The 16347-nt window shown below is 42.2% G+C and overlaps 1 protein-coding gene across 2 annotated transcripts in view; it reads left to right on the top strand.

Moving 5' to 3' along the window:
• The window catches only part of ARHGEF40 (Rho guanine nucleotide exchange factor 40), a 132391-nt gene that overhangs the window by 58516 nt on the left and 57528 nt on the right, over positions 1-16347 (top strand). For both annotated transcript variants that reach the window (XM_040352357.1, XM_040352346.1), the window contains exons 5-8: positions 4903-5017; positions 8053-8149; positions 11272-11361; positions 15601-15708. In XM_040352357.1, the coding sequence (XP_040208291.1) occupies positions 4903-5017; positions 8053-8149; positions 11272-11361; positions 15601-15708 (410 nt within the window). The remainder of the gene's footprint in view (positions 1-4902; positions 5018-8052; positions 8150-11271; positions 11362-15600; positions 15709-16347) is intronic.

Below are 16347 nucleotides of genomic sequence, written 5' to 3'. Positions count from 1 at the left end.
GAGGCCTTGGGGAGAACGATTAGGATGGTATTTTAAATTTAGTTTAGTGATGTAGCTGGGTGCCAAGCCGTGGATGGCTTTGTAAGTTATTGTTAGTATTTAGAATTTAATTAGTTGGGAGAGTGGCAGCCAATGGAGGGATTGGCAGAGAAGAGTAGCAGACGCTGAGCGGTTGGTGTGTGAGTTGGTGTGAGGTTTGATGTTGGTATGCATTGTTTTGTTTTCTCCAAACAATGCTGTGAACATTTTCCAAAAACATATGGCAGTGATGGCGAACCTTGGTACCCCAGATGTTTTGGAACTACATTTCCCAAGATGCTCAACTACACTGCAGAGTGCATGAGCATCATGGGAAATGTAGTTCCAAAATATCTGGGGTGCCAAGGTTCGCCATCACTGACCTATGGCATACCTTTGCTTTTTTGTTTTTTTGGAATGCACATTACTCAACATCCTCAATTAAAGGATTTGTTTTATATATATAAAAACCATCTCTTTTGAATGATAAAAAAAAAAAAAACATCTCTATATGGAATTGCACAGTGTAGCCCTGAACCTCCCCTTCTCTGGTCCCCCACCGGTGCTCCTGGCAAATACTCTTTGTCCAGTGCCCCCCATGGGAATCCGCTTCCCATGGGCACACTTGTTCCTGCTCGCTCCTGAGCACCGCTGCTGCGTCCAACAGCTCTGTGGGAGGGAGGGGTTTGCCTGGGTAAACTATTTTCTTTTCCTGTAAAGTTGCTTCAGTTAAGAGAGTGATCCGACTTTGGAGGCAACTTCCATTGAAATCTATGGGTACAAGTCGCCTAGAAGTCGCCTTGAAGTAGTACAGGAACCTTTCTGAAGTCGGAGCGACTTCAGTTGTGTACATTAAGACAGTTCTCATAATGGAATTTCTTATGTCAAGCGACTTGGGGCGACTGTAGTGTGAACCGGCACTTACAGCACCAGTTCTTTTTGGGGATCAATGTTTTACGTAAATAAATAAAAGCTGATCATTGTAAGCACCCCTGTCAGTGGTAAATGGTTTGTTTCATTCCTCTAAATTGCTATATTTGCATGACAACTTGTTCTGTTGAAAAACATCAGACTTACTGGCCAGATCAAAAAAAAAAAAGCTTAAAAAAATGAACACCGATGCAGCCATCGCATCTATGGATTGGTAAGCTGCAATATAATAAATGTTTGCTTTTGGGTTTAATACTGCTTTGTAAAATGTATTTCTGACTGTGGGCTAATGGAAGCTCAAATCTTTAGAAACTTTTTATATTTTTTTCCAGTCTTTTGGACTTGTACATCGTTTTGTGAGGCCCTCTTAAAGGGGTTGTAAAGGTAAAAAAAAATCCCTAAATAGCTTCCTTTACCTTAGTGCAGTCCTCCTTCACTTACCTCATTCTTCCATTTTGCTTTTAAATGTCCTTATTTCTTCTGAGAAATCCTCACTTCCTTTTTTTCTGTCTGTAACTCCACACCGTAATGCAAGGCTTTCTTCCTGGTGTGGAGAAAGCCTCTTAAGGGGGAGGGGCGAGCAGGCAAGTCAGGACACTCTCTACTTTGCAGATAGAGAAAGGAGCTGTGTGTTAGTGGGCCTCCTGACTTGCCTGCTCGCCCCCTCCCCCCTCAAGAGGCTTTCTCCACACCAGGAAGAAAGCCTCACATTACGGTGGTGAGTTACAGACAGAAGAACAGGAAGTGAGGATTTCTCAGAAGAAATAAGGACATTTAAAAGCAAAATTGAAGGATGAGGTAAGTGAAGGAGGACTGCACTAAGGTAAAGGAAGCTATTTAGGGAAAAAAATTCCTTTACAACCCCTTTAAATAATTTTTAGTCGGCCCACATCATAGTTCTACAGAAATTCAACTTTTTACGGTTGATCCTGATGCTCTTTATCTCCCCCTTCTGTCCAAGTCCCCAATGAAGATAGGGATTTTGCAGAGCAGTGTTGACAGTTCTCAGGGAGTTTCTATGTTGAGAATTTCCTCCCTATCACATCTGAGCAGCCCATATGACTATAGCCACACATGTGGAAGTTTACACAGTGGTAAATGACAGCCCACTCCCTTCCTTCTCCTCTATAACCCACTAACCAGATAAACACAATGGGGGCGGGATATTACATGTAGATTGATGGAGGCATCACCTTCCTCTTATTCTGGAGTAATGGAACACAGCCTGTGACTGGTAGAAATCCACCCACACTGTTATTACCAAAAAATAATAAAGATCTGATTTCAGATATATATTTGTATGACAATTTAAAGCAGAATTCCACCTGCGATTTTTTTTTCTTTTAAAGTCAGCAGCTACTGAGGCCGCGTACACACGGCCGAGAAACTCGACGGGCAAAACACATCGTTTTGCTCGTCGAGTTCCTTGTTCGGCTGTCAAAAAACTTGTCGAGCCAAATGTTCCCATTGCCCAACGAGGAAATAGAGAACATGCTCTCTTTTTGGCTCGACGAGTTTCCCGATGGGTTTCTCGGCGAAAAGTGTACACACGACCGGTTTTCTCGGCAGAATACGTCTCCCATCGAGTTTCTTGCTGGATTCTGCCGAGAAAACCGGTCGTGTGTGCGGGGCCTTACAGTGTAGCTGCTGACTTTTAATAAGGACACTTACCTGTCCTAGATCGCTCAGTCCTGGCTCCTCCATCCTTACTAAGGGAAACAGGTAGTAAAGCCTTACGGCTTCACTGCCCGTTTCCTACCGCGCATGCGCCACTCGTACAGAGCTTTGTGAATGGCCGGCTTTTTTACCTTTACAACCCCTGTAACCACTTAAAGACCCCTTCACGCCGATACATCGTCAGAATGGCACGGCTGGGCACATCCACGTACCGAAGCTCCGCGGACCCGATCCCTGCCGGTGTCCAGGATGAGCTTGAAGATCCTCCGCGGTCGAAAAGGAGACAGAAGAGCTACTTCCGCATAGCAACATCCCTTTCAGGTGAGTATTTTTTAGGATTTTTAGTGGAAAAAAAACGGGTGGAACTCCACTTTGAAACAGTTCATTGATTTTAATTATTAATTTTAATGTATTCCAAAGGATGTTTTTTAATGTGAACATGTGACCAGCAGCAGAGGACTAGAAGCTCCTCCTGCTTATGTTTTCCTGCAGACAAGCTGGGAGAGAGCTGGGTCATGTGACAGCTGTATAACGATTAGACAAAAGGTAATTTTTTTAAATAAAATAATTACAGTGCTATCATCCATATACAGAAATAGAAGGCACAATGTAAGTTAAATAGTGTGGGGTAGATTCAGAGAGAAGATACGACGGCGTATCTCCAGATACGCTGTCGTATCTCTGAGTCCGGCCGGTCGTATCTATGCGCCTGATTCTTAGAATCAGTTACGCATAGATTTCTTTTAGATCCGACCGTATCGTAACTGCATTTTTCCGCTGACCGCTAGGGGCGTGTATGCTGATTTACGCGTCAAAATATGTAAATCAGCAAGATACGCGAATTCACGAACGTACGCCCAACCGACGCAGTACATTTACGCCGTTTACGTTAGGCTTATAGTTACCCCTGCTATATGGTGGCATAAGTGTGGCGTACCAATGTTAAGTATGGCCGTCGTTCCCGCGTCAAATTTTGAATTTTTTACTTAGTTTGCATAATTCGTCCGTGAATGGGGCTGGACGTCATTCATCGAAACCAATGACGTCCTTGCGGCGTACTTTGGAGCAATGCACACTGGGAAATTCCACTGACGGCGCATGCGCGTTCGGGAAAAACGTCAATCACGTTGGGTCAAGCCTAATTTACATAACACACGCTCACCTCTTCACTATTTGAATTAGGTGGGCTTACGCCGGCCTATTTACGCTACGCCGCCGCAACTTTCTTTTAAGAATACGGCACTTGCCTGTAAAAGTTGCAGAGGCGTAACGTAAATAGGATACGTTACGCCCGCACAAAGAAACGCTGATCTACGTGAATCTACCCCTGTGTGTTTTGTATCACTGTAACTACCGCAGTTCTGGTAGTTCACAGCTACGAGGGGGACCTTCAACATCACTAAGGCCCTGTACACACGTCCGAGAAACTTGACGAGCAAAACACATGGTTTTGCTCGTCGAGTTCCTTGTGAAGCCGCCGATGATCTCGGCGAGCCAAGTTTCCCCATTGACTAACGAGGAAATAGAGAACATGTTCTCTATTTGGCTCAACGAGTTCCTCGTCGGTTTCCTCGCCAAAAGTGTACACGCGACCAGTTTCCTCGGCAGAATACGCCTCCCATCGAGTTTCTGGCTGAATTCGGGGCCTGAGAGGTGGATTTTCACAGTAATCAGAAGCCTGCAGAATGTGGGATACACACCATTAGAGGTACATTACTACACTGGTGCTAATTATCAATTTTTTTTTTTTTTACTAAGCTTTAACAGCTGTGGCAAAAAAAACAACAACTGAACTGCCGTTCTGCAGATCTTCAATATAATGATTTCAGAGGGTTACAGAAGGAAAACGTTTGAAGTCAATAAGACTGGAAAGAGTTACAAAGGATTTCTAAAGATTTGGACTTCCATCCGTGTACAGTCATGAATACATTTTACGAATTAAAGAATTTAATTGTGGTTGTTGAGGAATGTGCATTCCTCAAAAATTGTGCAAGAGTTTGCCATACATTTTTGGTAAATGTTAACAGCTTTATGTTTGGAGACAACAAAACAATGCATTAATGTACCAACATCAAACGTCATGCCAAACCAATAATACAATAAATGAGGACATGGTAAGTACCTATGTTTTTTTTTGTATTATTATTATTTGAAATGAAGACCCATGTTTTGTGTACCACCAAGGGGTCTTTAATGACACTAGCCTAATCAGAGATCACTACAACTGGCTACATTCAGGCCAATTGGCATCACTAACAATCTCCTATAACCTCACAGGAGGACAAGACCTGGACAAGAGAGCGCTGCTCATGATGTCTCCGGCCAAAGCACCATCTGGATTCAGCCAGAAAGACCTTCAGGAAACCATTGTTTATTTCTTCTCTCTTCTCAGGTAAAGGAAAAAGGTGGAGAACGAAAGGGGTAAAGACAACAAAAAGGGCACAATACACACAATCATAAGCTATAAGGCAGGGGTCTTCAAACTACGGCCCTCCAGTTGTTCAGGAACTACAATTCCCATCATGCCTGGAGGGCCGTAGTTTGAGGATCCCTGCTGTAAGGAGTTGAAAAATACTGGCTGTGTTGTTGATTAAGATAATTTTAGATTTAATGACAAATAATTCTTTGTATCTGAATATAATCATACAATCAGGGCCATGAACCAAGGTTTGCATCATAAAGGCCCAGTTCTGAAGTGAAGCAATCCTACAATAAGCGGATTGTTAACAAGGCCAATACTGAGCCGTAATTAGTGTAAAACGGAATATTTCTTGACGAAGGAACAAAGGTGCTGCTATATGTGTGAGTTTTGTTGATGGAACATTAGCTGGGCATACCATTGCGACATTTCCTGTGTCAGAAAACACATACTTTTGCTGAGGTTTTAGAATGCTATTTTAAAATGAAACATAAAAGCAATTTTTGTGCAAAATGTCAATAACAAAATGTTACAAATAATACATTTTCAGCTCCATAGAAATCTACACAATTTGAAAATTATTATGTATGCTTTTGTAAACTTCCACATTTATTAGAAGAATACAAATTTGTTGATTCTACACAAGGGTGACCCCAGACAATGTTTTGCTGGGGCTGGGAGTACAAGTCGGGAAGCAAAGTCCTTGACCCTGAATCCCATGTACTAATAGTTGCAGAATACAATTTGTATTAGAAAACTTCATTTTTGATAGCAATTCCTATTTTAAACTAGAAGATCAATATTTGCCATATAAACAATCTATACAATACACAAAGGGGCAGATCCACAAAAGGAGTACGCCGGCGTATCTACTGATACGCCGGCGTAATTTTAAATTTCCCGCGTCGTATCTTTGTTTTGTATCCACAAAACAAGATACGACGGCATCTGGGATCGATCCGACAGGCGTACGTCTTAGTACGCCGTCGGATCTTAGATGCAATTTTTCGGCGGCCGCTAGGTAGCGTTTCCGTCGAAATCCGTGTCGAGTATGCAAATTAGCTATTTACGGCGATCCACGAACGTACGTCCGGCCGGCGCATTTTTTTACGTCGTTTGCGTTGGGCTTTTTCCGGCGTATAGTTAAAGCTGCTGTTATGAGGCGTACTCAATGTTAAGTATGGCCGTCATCCCCGCGTACAATTTTGAATTTTTACGTCGTTTGCGAATAGGAATTTGTGTAGAATTACGTCACCGTCGTAAGCATTGGCTTGTTCCGGTTAAATTTCGAGCATGCGCACTGGGATACCCCCAGGGACAGCGCATGCGCAGTTAAAAAAAAACGTTGTTTACGTCGGGTCACAACGTATTTACATAAAACACGCCACCATTACATCCATTTGAATTCCACGCCCTTACGCCGCCAGAGATACACTACGCCGCCGTATCTTACGGCGCAAATTCTTTGTGGATTCAAAATAAAATAAATAAGTTACGGCGGCGTAGTGTATTTTAGATACGCTGCGCCCGGCGGAAGATTACGCGCAGGTACGTGGATCTGCCCCAAAACCTTTAGTGTGCAATCTGTATTCTGCATGTAGGCAACGATTCATTTCATTGGGCTACCCTCCGGGCAGAAATGCAAGGAAAGAAGTGCTAGCTGAACAGAATAAGAAAACTACCCATTTACAGTCAGCGTTTTAAATGGTTAGCAATGGAGGCAGCAGACACGAGCAGAGTCGGGCAATCTGGGCCATCAATGGACAAAGCAGAAAGAATTGCAATCTCATGCACTAGGTAGCTTGCAAGAATATACAGCACCGCACATCATAAAGGAAGGTGTTTACTTATCCTCCAAGGTCTGTGTACACCCCCAGGAACACACATATATGCTTGTGCATACAACGGTAGTCGTAGCCAAAAAGCCACAATTCGGAGTAAGTGACACACTGCACATGGCCCTGGGATGAACAGAAGCAGACCCTGGAGGTACTATAAAGGAAAGTAACGGAGAAAGAGAGGGAAAGGACTGGCTGGGCTGGCTGCTGAGAAATCTGTTGTTGGGGTTCATTGTTGCTAGGGGAATCTATTGTAAATTACGTATTACCACAAAATTATACTTGGTTCTGTATTCTCTAAAAGGGGCGGTACTGGGAAGTGGGTAGGGGGTGGAATCAAGGGATGGATGGTACGCAGAGATGCGTAGGGGGGGCGGAGACAAGAAGTGACTCAGAAGGGAGGAGTTCCTGCACCTATTCTCTGAGAAAAAAGCCCTGATGATGGAGAGAGAAGAGGGGGAAATGTGTGATTTTCCTCAGTAGGGATCCCCTTCTCTTTAGGCCAGCCTACAAGTTTGTAACATCTTCATAAATGAGGTGGAAAGGCAAATACTTTGTAGAGGCTGCCAGTGCCACGCAGGGTCTGCATAAGCTTCTGGGACTCTGGAATTGCCTTTTCCTGCTTGGCACTGTTAGTTCCTTGCTGGAGTCAAATTCTACAGAAGTGGTGGGGCTGTAGCACAGACATAGCATGATTGGCTGAGGCAGATGGAGCAGGAAAATCAGAAAGTCTCCATCCACCCATGATGGCCTGGAGCACTCTGGGAATTCTGCTTTATGTATTCAGTCTCTCTGCTTTCCTATCAAAAACTGACCACACTAAGCAGGGGGACACAATGTGGTCTTGCTATGTTCTCTAGACATGTCCTGAAACGCCCCCACTGCATAGCCATTCACTGGGAAGCTCAGCGTGATGCTGTTTCTCCTCCTTCCAGCTCTAATGCAGCTGAGAACAGGGAATGTGATCACTTATTAAAAAAAAGGGCAAAAAGGTATTTATAATGTTTTTTTTTTATATCTATACAAAAATGTTTTGCCATTCATTTATATTTTAAACTAAATGGGTTGTTTTACAAGGTGACCATTTACAATTACTTTAATAACCTTCTTCTGAATAAATAATACATATATACAGACATATATATCCAGAACATTTTTATTTTCTATCAGGTCTGATGTGCGTGATTTGGGAATGACCCTCATTTTGGATCTTCGAGATTGCGCAGCCAACAAGGAGGCTTTTCTAGAAATGCTTCACAACAGCAAGGTAACACTGCCATGTGTTTTCTCTTTTAGAATTTGATTGGGTATTATGAATATGACAATCAGCTCTGTTCTGTGATATGAATCTTAGCGGTGCAATATATTAACTTGGCAATATATTAACTAGGCACCCAATATAAAAGCATGGAGACTCAGGCCTCGTACACACGACCGAGTTTCTCGGCAAAAACCAGCAAGAAACTTGCTGGGAGATATTATTTTGCAGAGGAAACCGGTCGTGTGTACATTTTCGTCGAGAAAACTGTCGAGAAACTCGACGAGCCAAAAAGAGAACAAGTTCTCTATTTCCTCTACGGGAGTCTCAAATTGGCTCGTCAAGTTCCTCGACGGGCTGGTTTTCGAGAAACTCGAGCGTGTGTATGCTAAGAAACCCGCTTTTGCTCACAATAAAGTATGAGACGGGAGTAAAAGTAGCATTTGTAATGGAGATAACACATTTTTAAAGCTGTAACAGACTGAAAAGTGCAAATCGTCTCTTACCAAACTTTTACTTAACACGCAAACACATGAGATTAGCAAAACCAGCCCCAAGAGTTTAGCCAGTGGAATCGAACTTCCCCTGCCGTCCTATGTGTTGTATGTCACCGCGTTTGAGAACGAGGAGATTTTGTCTTGACTGTGTGTACGCAAAGCAAGCTTGTCGAGTTCTACGACAAGCCTAACAAGGAACTCAACGAGGAAAACGATGTATTTCGCCCGTCGAGTTCCTCGGTCGTGTGTACGAGGCTTAATAGAGTGTCAACCTTTCTTTGTGGTTTTCACAATCTGCACTCTTCTGGGAAGACTTTTCATAAGATTTTTAAGTGTGGCTATGGGAACGTTTGCCTATTTGGATAAAGGAGCATTTGTGATGTCAGGTGCTGATTTTGGATGCGAAAATCTGGCTTGCAAGTCGTGATCTAATTTATTCCAGTAGTGCTGTGGTCAAAGATATTTGCAGGCCACTCAAGTTACTTCATGCCAAACTCATCAAACTATGTCTATTTGATCTGACTTTGTAAACAGGGGCACAGTCATGATGGAACAGGGAAGGGCCTTGCCCAAACTGTTACCATTAGGTTGGAAGTGCCCAATTGTCCAATATGTCTTCCTACTGTATTCTATAGTGTTAACAGTTATTAGTTCCCTCCACTGGAAACACCTAAACTCAAAAAATGGAGGGGTGTCTACATACTTTTGATCATAGTATTCTCACATGGTGACTCCCAGATTTCCAATACTGCAGTTACAACACTATTCCATTGCAATAGTGTAGTTACAACACTATACACAATTTTAAGCTTTTAAAAGCAAAAGTCCTGAGTAAATGAGTGCACCAAAATATACCTGTGCTCTTCTTTGATTTAGTTGGACTGTGTTCCCCACACCCGACTTAAACTGCACCATCTGCCACCCCTCTACAAGACCATTGCCAGCTACTGAGTTAGGCCGGGTTCACACTGGTATGACACGTCTGTCATCCTACTTTGACCTGCAACATCGGTCCTACTTCCATCCGACTTGAATGAACAGGATAAGATTTTGCTCCTACTTTGAGATACTATGACTTGTCCTTTGACCAATCAAAACAATCCCAGAGTGACATATATTCCTTTTCCTGCTGCTGTAATCACCATGTCGGATGTCACAAGTTGGATGGTTAAGACAAGGATTTGACTTTGATCCGACTTCAATGATATTCAATGGGCTGAAGTAGGATCAAAGTTGGACCGAAGTAGTGCAGGAACCTTTTTCAAAGTCAGTCCAACTTGTGTCAGATCAGTTAGGATGGCTCTCATAGGAAACCATTGATTTACACACGTCATGCAACATGAGCTCCCAATGTCAGAGCTTTTGTTGTACCAGTGTAAACCCAAGTTTTTACCCAGAGTGTTTCTCCAAAGCATAAACATGCATACTCACCTGGAGTGAGTGTTTGCTTGGTTAATCCGCAGAATTAATAATCAGTGGTTAGAAATTTCTGAAAAAAAATGTTTGTTAAAGTTGAAGCTAAAAGAAGAAGTCACCATAACAAAACCCAACCTGAGAAATGACATGCAGCCACTAATGGAGTGAGTGCATAAATTACAGGAAGTGGCTACAAAGAAGCTGAAGGAGATCAGAAGCATTACAACAAAGGATAAAAAAAACAAACAAAAATGGTCCATGTATGCTGTAAGAGGAGGATTCCTCAAGTATTTTAGATTATTCAATGTATTACTCCCTAAATATGTTGTATACTGCACAATGAAAAGCCAAAATCTTTAATAAAACTTTAATAAAAACTATTGAAACATAAAAAACAAACAAAAAAACAAGCGTTTTCTTTACAAATGGCAATTATTATGATGCACGGTGCTTCGTAAGAAAACTCAGGGGTCTCTTTATAAATTATCTGCATAGGAATTTGCTTGGTGAAAGTGCATTGACATTCCTTCTGTGTGAATGGGGCAAAAAAGAACTATTGTTATTAGGCTATTTTCTGTGCTGGCCAAATCTTTCTCATTCTCATTGATTAAGAGCTGGTTCACATTGGTGCGCTGTGCGATCTCGCATTTGATTCGCATTGCACTGCAGTGCAAATCACATGCGATGTCCGTGCAGTGCAGATAGTATGGCTGATATCGCACCGCATTGAGACCAAACACACACAGGACCCTTTTTTTGGTCCGCACCAGAATCGGATCGCATGGGTGTTCACACCTTTGCGATCCGATTCATGTCCGTTTGAAGTGCGATATGCGAGCTGAAATGGGGGCGTCGTTAACATTGTATGACACTCCCCAGCAGTTTGCATATGGCAGTGTGAACTGCCGTGCGAGTCGGGTACGATCCGGGAAGCCGCAGTGGATTCGCAGGGTTCCCGCATCGCACTAGTGTGAACCGGGCCTTAATGCATGTTAGGCATTACATCTACTGTAACTATGTTTTTGGCATAGATCTGTTTTCCCTATGACATAATAGATTTAATTTCTGTTATTCAATGTCAGGAAAACAAAAATTAAGTATCATGTGATGCAACATTTTGTGACAGTAAAAAAAAAAAAAATACCAAGGGAATGAATACTTTTTTATGAACTGTTTTTTTATTTATGCACAATCATAACTAAGAGTTTATGTCTACAGGACGCAGTCCACGGCTGTATAAATCGCACCTTATTTGTTTATGATGAAGAGAATGCTGCTACATTTCAAAGTGACCTTCAACAAACACAGGCAAGCACTTTGTACTATATATAGTAATGTGTTACATTGCACATCATTAAACCAACAGGGAAATAAGTACACAATGATGCAGCTAGGTACCACACCAAAACTGCTCATCCACCGGCATAAAGACAGCCATTGATGGAAGTGTTTTGACAGTTCACACGTGTTACTGTTCATCAGTGTTTCCATAGTCCAACAGTTTTTCCTGGACTGTGAAGCATTACTTTAAGTAAGGAAATAATCTTCTAGAATAGAAACTCCCCGGTGCTGTGTCAACATCAGACTTTTTTTTGGATTTAAAAAATATCTTTGAGCAGATTTAAAAAGAACTATAAACTGTCTATATATATATAAGCAGACATGCTATTTCCACATTATAAAGTTATTTTATTCCTTTTTAAAATAAACCCATAACAAGGCTACTGGCCATGCTTATTGAAGTAGACATCACACTCTAAATTATTTATAAAGGTCTGTAAGGAATGAAATGTTACTGTCAGAATTACTGCTGGGGTTTATGATTACCGGTATATTGAATGCTTTCCCCCTGAAATGCACATCCACTCTGAAGAATGGCTAATCAGCTGACTGTGGGCAAAAAGGAAAATTTCATACTAGAGTTTTTTTTTGCTTATACAATATAAAAACATTAAAATAGGTTATCAAATTTCTTAAAAATCATCCATCAAGAATATGTATCCATATGGCCACATTTATGTAGTTACTTAATCTCAACATGTTTTGCCAATCACTGGCTTCTTCAGGAGAACGACATTTGTTTCCCTAACAAATCCATCTTTTATGCACACATGTTAGAAGGCTGGCCGGAGGTTGGCCTGTATTTGTAGGCGGAGTCTGGGGGAGTATATATCCTCCCTCTTCCGGCGGGTCCAGCGTCGGCTCGTCTTCCTGTTTCCCACCCTCCCGGCCCCCTTTTTTCAGGTAATATGCTTCATTCATTTCTCATATTCATTTCTCATTTCTCATATACAGGGTATGCCCTCTTTTAGGCGTACCGTCCAGCTAGGCCACAGGCCTTGGTGGTTGGGGTCACTACGCGTTACGGGTGAAGACTCTGACTACAAATATATAATCTAACAAGTTTGCTTTATGAGCTTTATCATCTTTTTGACCTACAGCACATATATCACTCCCTTATGCATAATAAGGGAGTCATCTGTTGACCTTTGTGCCACTCCTATGGGGTGATGTTTGGAAGCACAGTTGATGAAATTTGTCTGTGCATCAAGTACATCCTCTGCGGTTCAATATGTAGAACTCATAAATCTCCTGAAGAAGCCAGTGATTGGCGAATCATGTTGAGATGAATTAACTGTCCTCCAATGATCAGACACCCCTGCACAGCTCTTTATTGAGAAGATCAGTGTACTGCTGTTTCCCCAACTCTTGAAGCCCTTTATGCAGCTGTGATCACTTATAAAAAAATAAAAAAATTGAGTTTCTTTTAAATTTTTTCTAGACGCAGCTAAACTGACTGCACCTAAATGCACAGTGTGAATGTACCCATTTGTTTATATTCACTTAGAAATATAAACACAAGCTTGGCTGTGCCAGCGGAATGAATGATTTTGGTTTTAAAATTATGACTGTTAAAAAAGCATTATTCTAATATTGCCCCTATACTTGCTCTGCAAGGTGGATATAATCTTTTAGATATGAACTCAGAGGTTTTGTGGCACTAAATTGTCACCTTGATGTTACTTCAAGGCAAACATATTTTTAGAATTTAATTTGAATTTTGAATTTAATTGGAAAAATGTTTGAATCCTCTATGAAAGTTGTATGAGTCTTGTGAATAAACTCGCAAGTGAACTGACATGCATGTTTAACTGTCTTGATTAAAGGATCACTAAAGGAATTTTTTTTAGCTAAATAGCTTCCTTTACCTTACTGCAGTACTGGTTTCATGTCCTCATTGCTCGTTTTTGCTTTGATGTTGCTGTAAAACTGCTCTGATCTCCACACTTCTTGGTTGCCTGTTTCCTTATAACCACAGTACTGGGAGCTATTCACGATGGTCTGAGCTGGCATTACTGTGTGTCTAAAACTTAACAGAACCAATCAGATTAATTTTAAAAACAAAACACTGCCCTGGATTTGTTTGTTTTTGGTCTGTGGGTCTCTTTACTTCACATAAACATGAAACCAGTTTAAAAACTAAAGTGAAACTGCAGGCACATTATATAATTGAATTTAATCTATTTTTAATCATTTTTAAAAGGAATCAGTTAACTTTTATGTCTCTATACCCTGTAAACAGTCATTTCAGCAAAAAAATGTTTTTCCTTTAGTGACCCTTTAAGGCCCCTTTCATACAAGGTGGACTCTGGCAACAGATCTGCCTGAGAGAGAGCGATGGCTGGTCTGATCGGGTCCATTTAAAAAACTGACAGGCAGACACGGAGCCGTCCATCAGTGTGAAAGGGGCCTAAGGCCTTGTACAAACGATAGGATAGCCAGAGGACAAAGGTCTGAAGGACCGTTGTCATCGGTTAACCGATGAAGCTGACTGATGGTCCATCGTGCGAACACACCGTCAGTTAAAAAAACGATCGTGTCAGAACGCGGTGACGTAAAACACAACGACGTGCTGAAAAAAACGAAGTTCGATGCTTCCAAGCATGCGTCAACTTGATTCTGAGCATGCGCGGGTTTTTAACCAATGCTTTTGCATACTAACGATCGGTTTTGACCTGTCCATCGGTTACATTTTAAAGCAAGTTCTCATTTTTTTAACCTCAGGTTAACTAACCTATGGGGCCTACACACGATCGGTTTGGACTGATGAAAACGGTCCTTCAGACCGTTGTCCTTTGGCTATCCTATCGTGTGTACAAGGCCTGAGGGTTGAGCCTTAGGGCTTGTTTATATAGTATACTTTCAAAGGGCATTTTTGGAGATAGTGAGTAGGCAATGTGTCCCCTCGTCACTGCCTGCTTTACTGTCAAAATGGCGACTTGGCAAAGCCCTTTTCATTTCAGTGGGTCATGTTTCACATCGGTACCAAATACGACATGCCAGTTATGTTTTGCTGCAAAGAATCACAACTGTGGCATGGGTACAGTCTTGAGAGGCTGCATTTCTGTGTTTAGTTGAACGGTCAGGGTTTGGTAAAACCAAGGCTCAACCACCTGCTTTTAATGCTCATGGCCACCCTTGTGAAAAATAACTTATTTTCGTACAAAGTCTGATGGTTTTATATATTCATCAGACTATTTTGTATCAGAGATGTAAATAGAACCTTAAAGGCCCCAGTGCAAAAAAACATAAAGGTTCCCCTCCACAGTGGTGGAATGCCAGGGCCCAGTTGCAAGTTTGACCTTTGCAGCCCTGGTAATTCTGCCATTGGTGTCATTCATTTTTTTTCTTTTTTTTTTATATTTTTGCATTGTATTTGATATCTTACTTTTTGTTGTTGTTGGAGCTCATTTGGGGGGGGGGGGGGGGTTGTTAAAATATGAGGGGTCAGACCTCTGATGTTTCACCTTTGAAGTAGAGAAGAGTGATTAAGGAGAGATTAAGGACACAGCCCTCAATCTCCATTTCTGCAGTCTAAGCATCACTGAATGAATGGACAGGAATAGCTGTGTGCAGAGCTTCCCCTGCATTCACAAACTGAAGCATAGTAAACACAGTTTGGCTCTATCTCCATCCTGACACATCCCCTGCAGCAGCTGCGAGAGAGAGGAGGAGGGAGGGAAACCCGGCAGTGCTGCTGGGGATGAGGGGGCGCCAGGGTATCACACAGGGGCCTGATTACAGCAGGAGGTGGATGGGAGGGTTGGCATGTATAGAAACTGATCTCCATTTTCCTGCTGCAGAAGGAAAATGGAAGGGATCGTTTCCTCTATATGCCGCCCTGCTTCCTCTCCTATTCAGGCAGAGAACCCGACATCGCTGCAGGGGAAGAGGGGAGCCAGGGGATCACCCAGGGGCCTGATCACAGAAATAGGTAAATACGAGGGGCAGCAGGGCGGCATGTAGAGGAGCCGAACCAGGAGGAAAATGGAAGGGATTGGTTCCTTTACATGCTGCCCTGCTACCCCCTGGAGCATGGGGATGAGTCGCAATTTTGACCCCTGTACATACGCCACTGGCTTGCATCGTGTTACTGTGTACCCCTTGTATAGCTGTATATGAATGTTACGTTTGTTTGCAAGTAAGATGAAGTGTTATTACGTTCATTATTTGTGTTAATTTCAAAACTGTCGGTATTTCCTACAGGTTGTATTAGCATCAGAACTGACAAAGTATGTTGAGGCTGAAGAGCTCCCAGAGAGTCTTGGAGGAGAGAAGCCTTATGTGCATCTGGAGTGTGTGAGAAGCCAACGGGTGAGATGTAGAGAAGTGCACACATTGGATTTTATATGGGATGTATAGGATCTGTGCAGATTATACGGGCTGTATAAACTAAATTTAGGTGTGGATGCTCTACTGTAATTTCCTAGGAAATGACCAGACTACTCAACAAAAATGTCCGAATATGTTTCAAAGCCATGTTAACATTCTTACATATTCAACAAAATTAAAACTAGAAAGGCAAAATGGGCTAGCCCTGTGACTGCCAGCACCATTCCCTAGCTCTGCATATCTGCTGTCATTCATTCCTGCACTCGTCTTTTCGCCTTGTTCAACTTCTCACTTCATTGGCGCCATGGCAAGAGGAAAATCAAAGTCCACCCTTTTCCTCAATTTTGTCCTGCCATGGAACCTACTGTAGCTATGTGTATTTTTACAGCCATTGTGTGTTGAAACTCAAATGCTTGCTTCCAGTTTCTTAGATGGTGTATCTTCCTACCAGTGGATGTACCTTTACCATAGATGCCACCAGGTACAACAATGTAAGCTGGCTCCTGAGTCAGACTCCCCTTCCCATTGGCAGTATTGGGCATAGAAGTAAGGATGAACTCCGGCGCGTTCGCACAGTTCACATGCAGAGCCCGCCAGGAAGTCGGCACCGCTCTGCGCAAA

This window comes from Rana temporaria, chromosome 1, assembly GCF_905171775.1.
Source record: "Rana temporaria chromosome 1, aRanTem1.1, whole genome shotgun sequence".
NCBI classification, from domain to species: Eukaryota; Metazoa; Chordata; class Amphibia; order Anura; family Ranidae; genus Rana; species Rana temporaria.
Note: the sequence above shows the minus strand (reverse complement) of the source record. Positions and strands in the feature narration are given on the sequence as shown.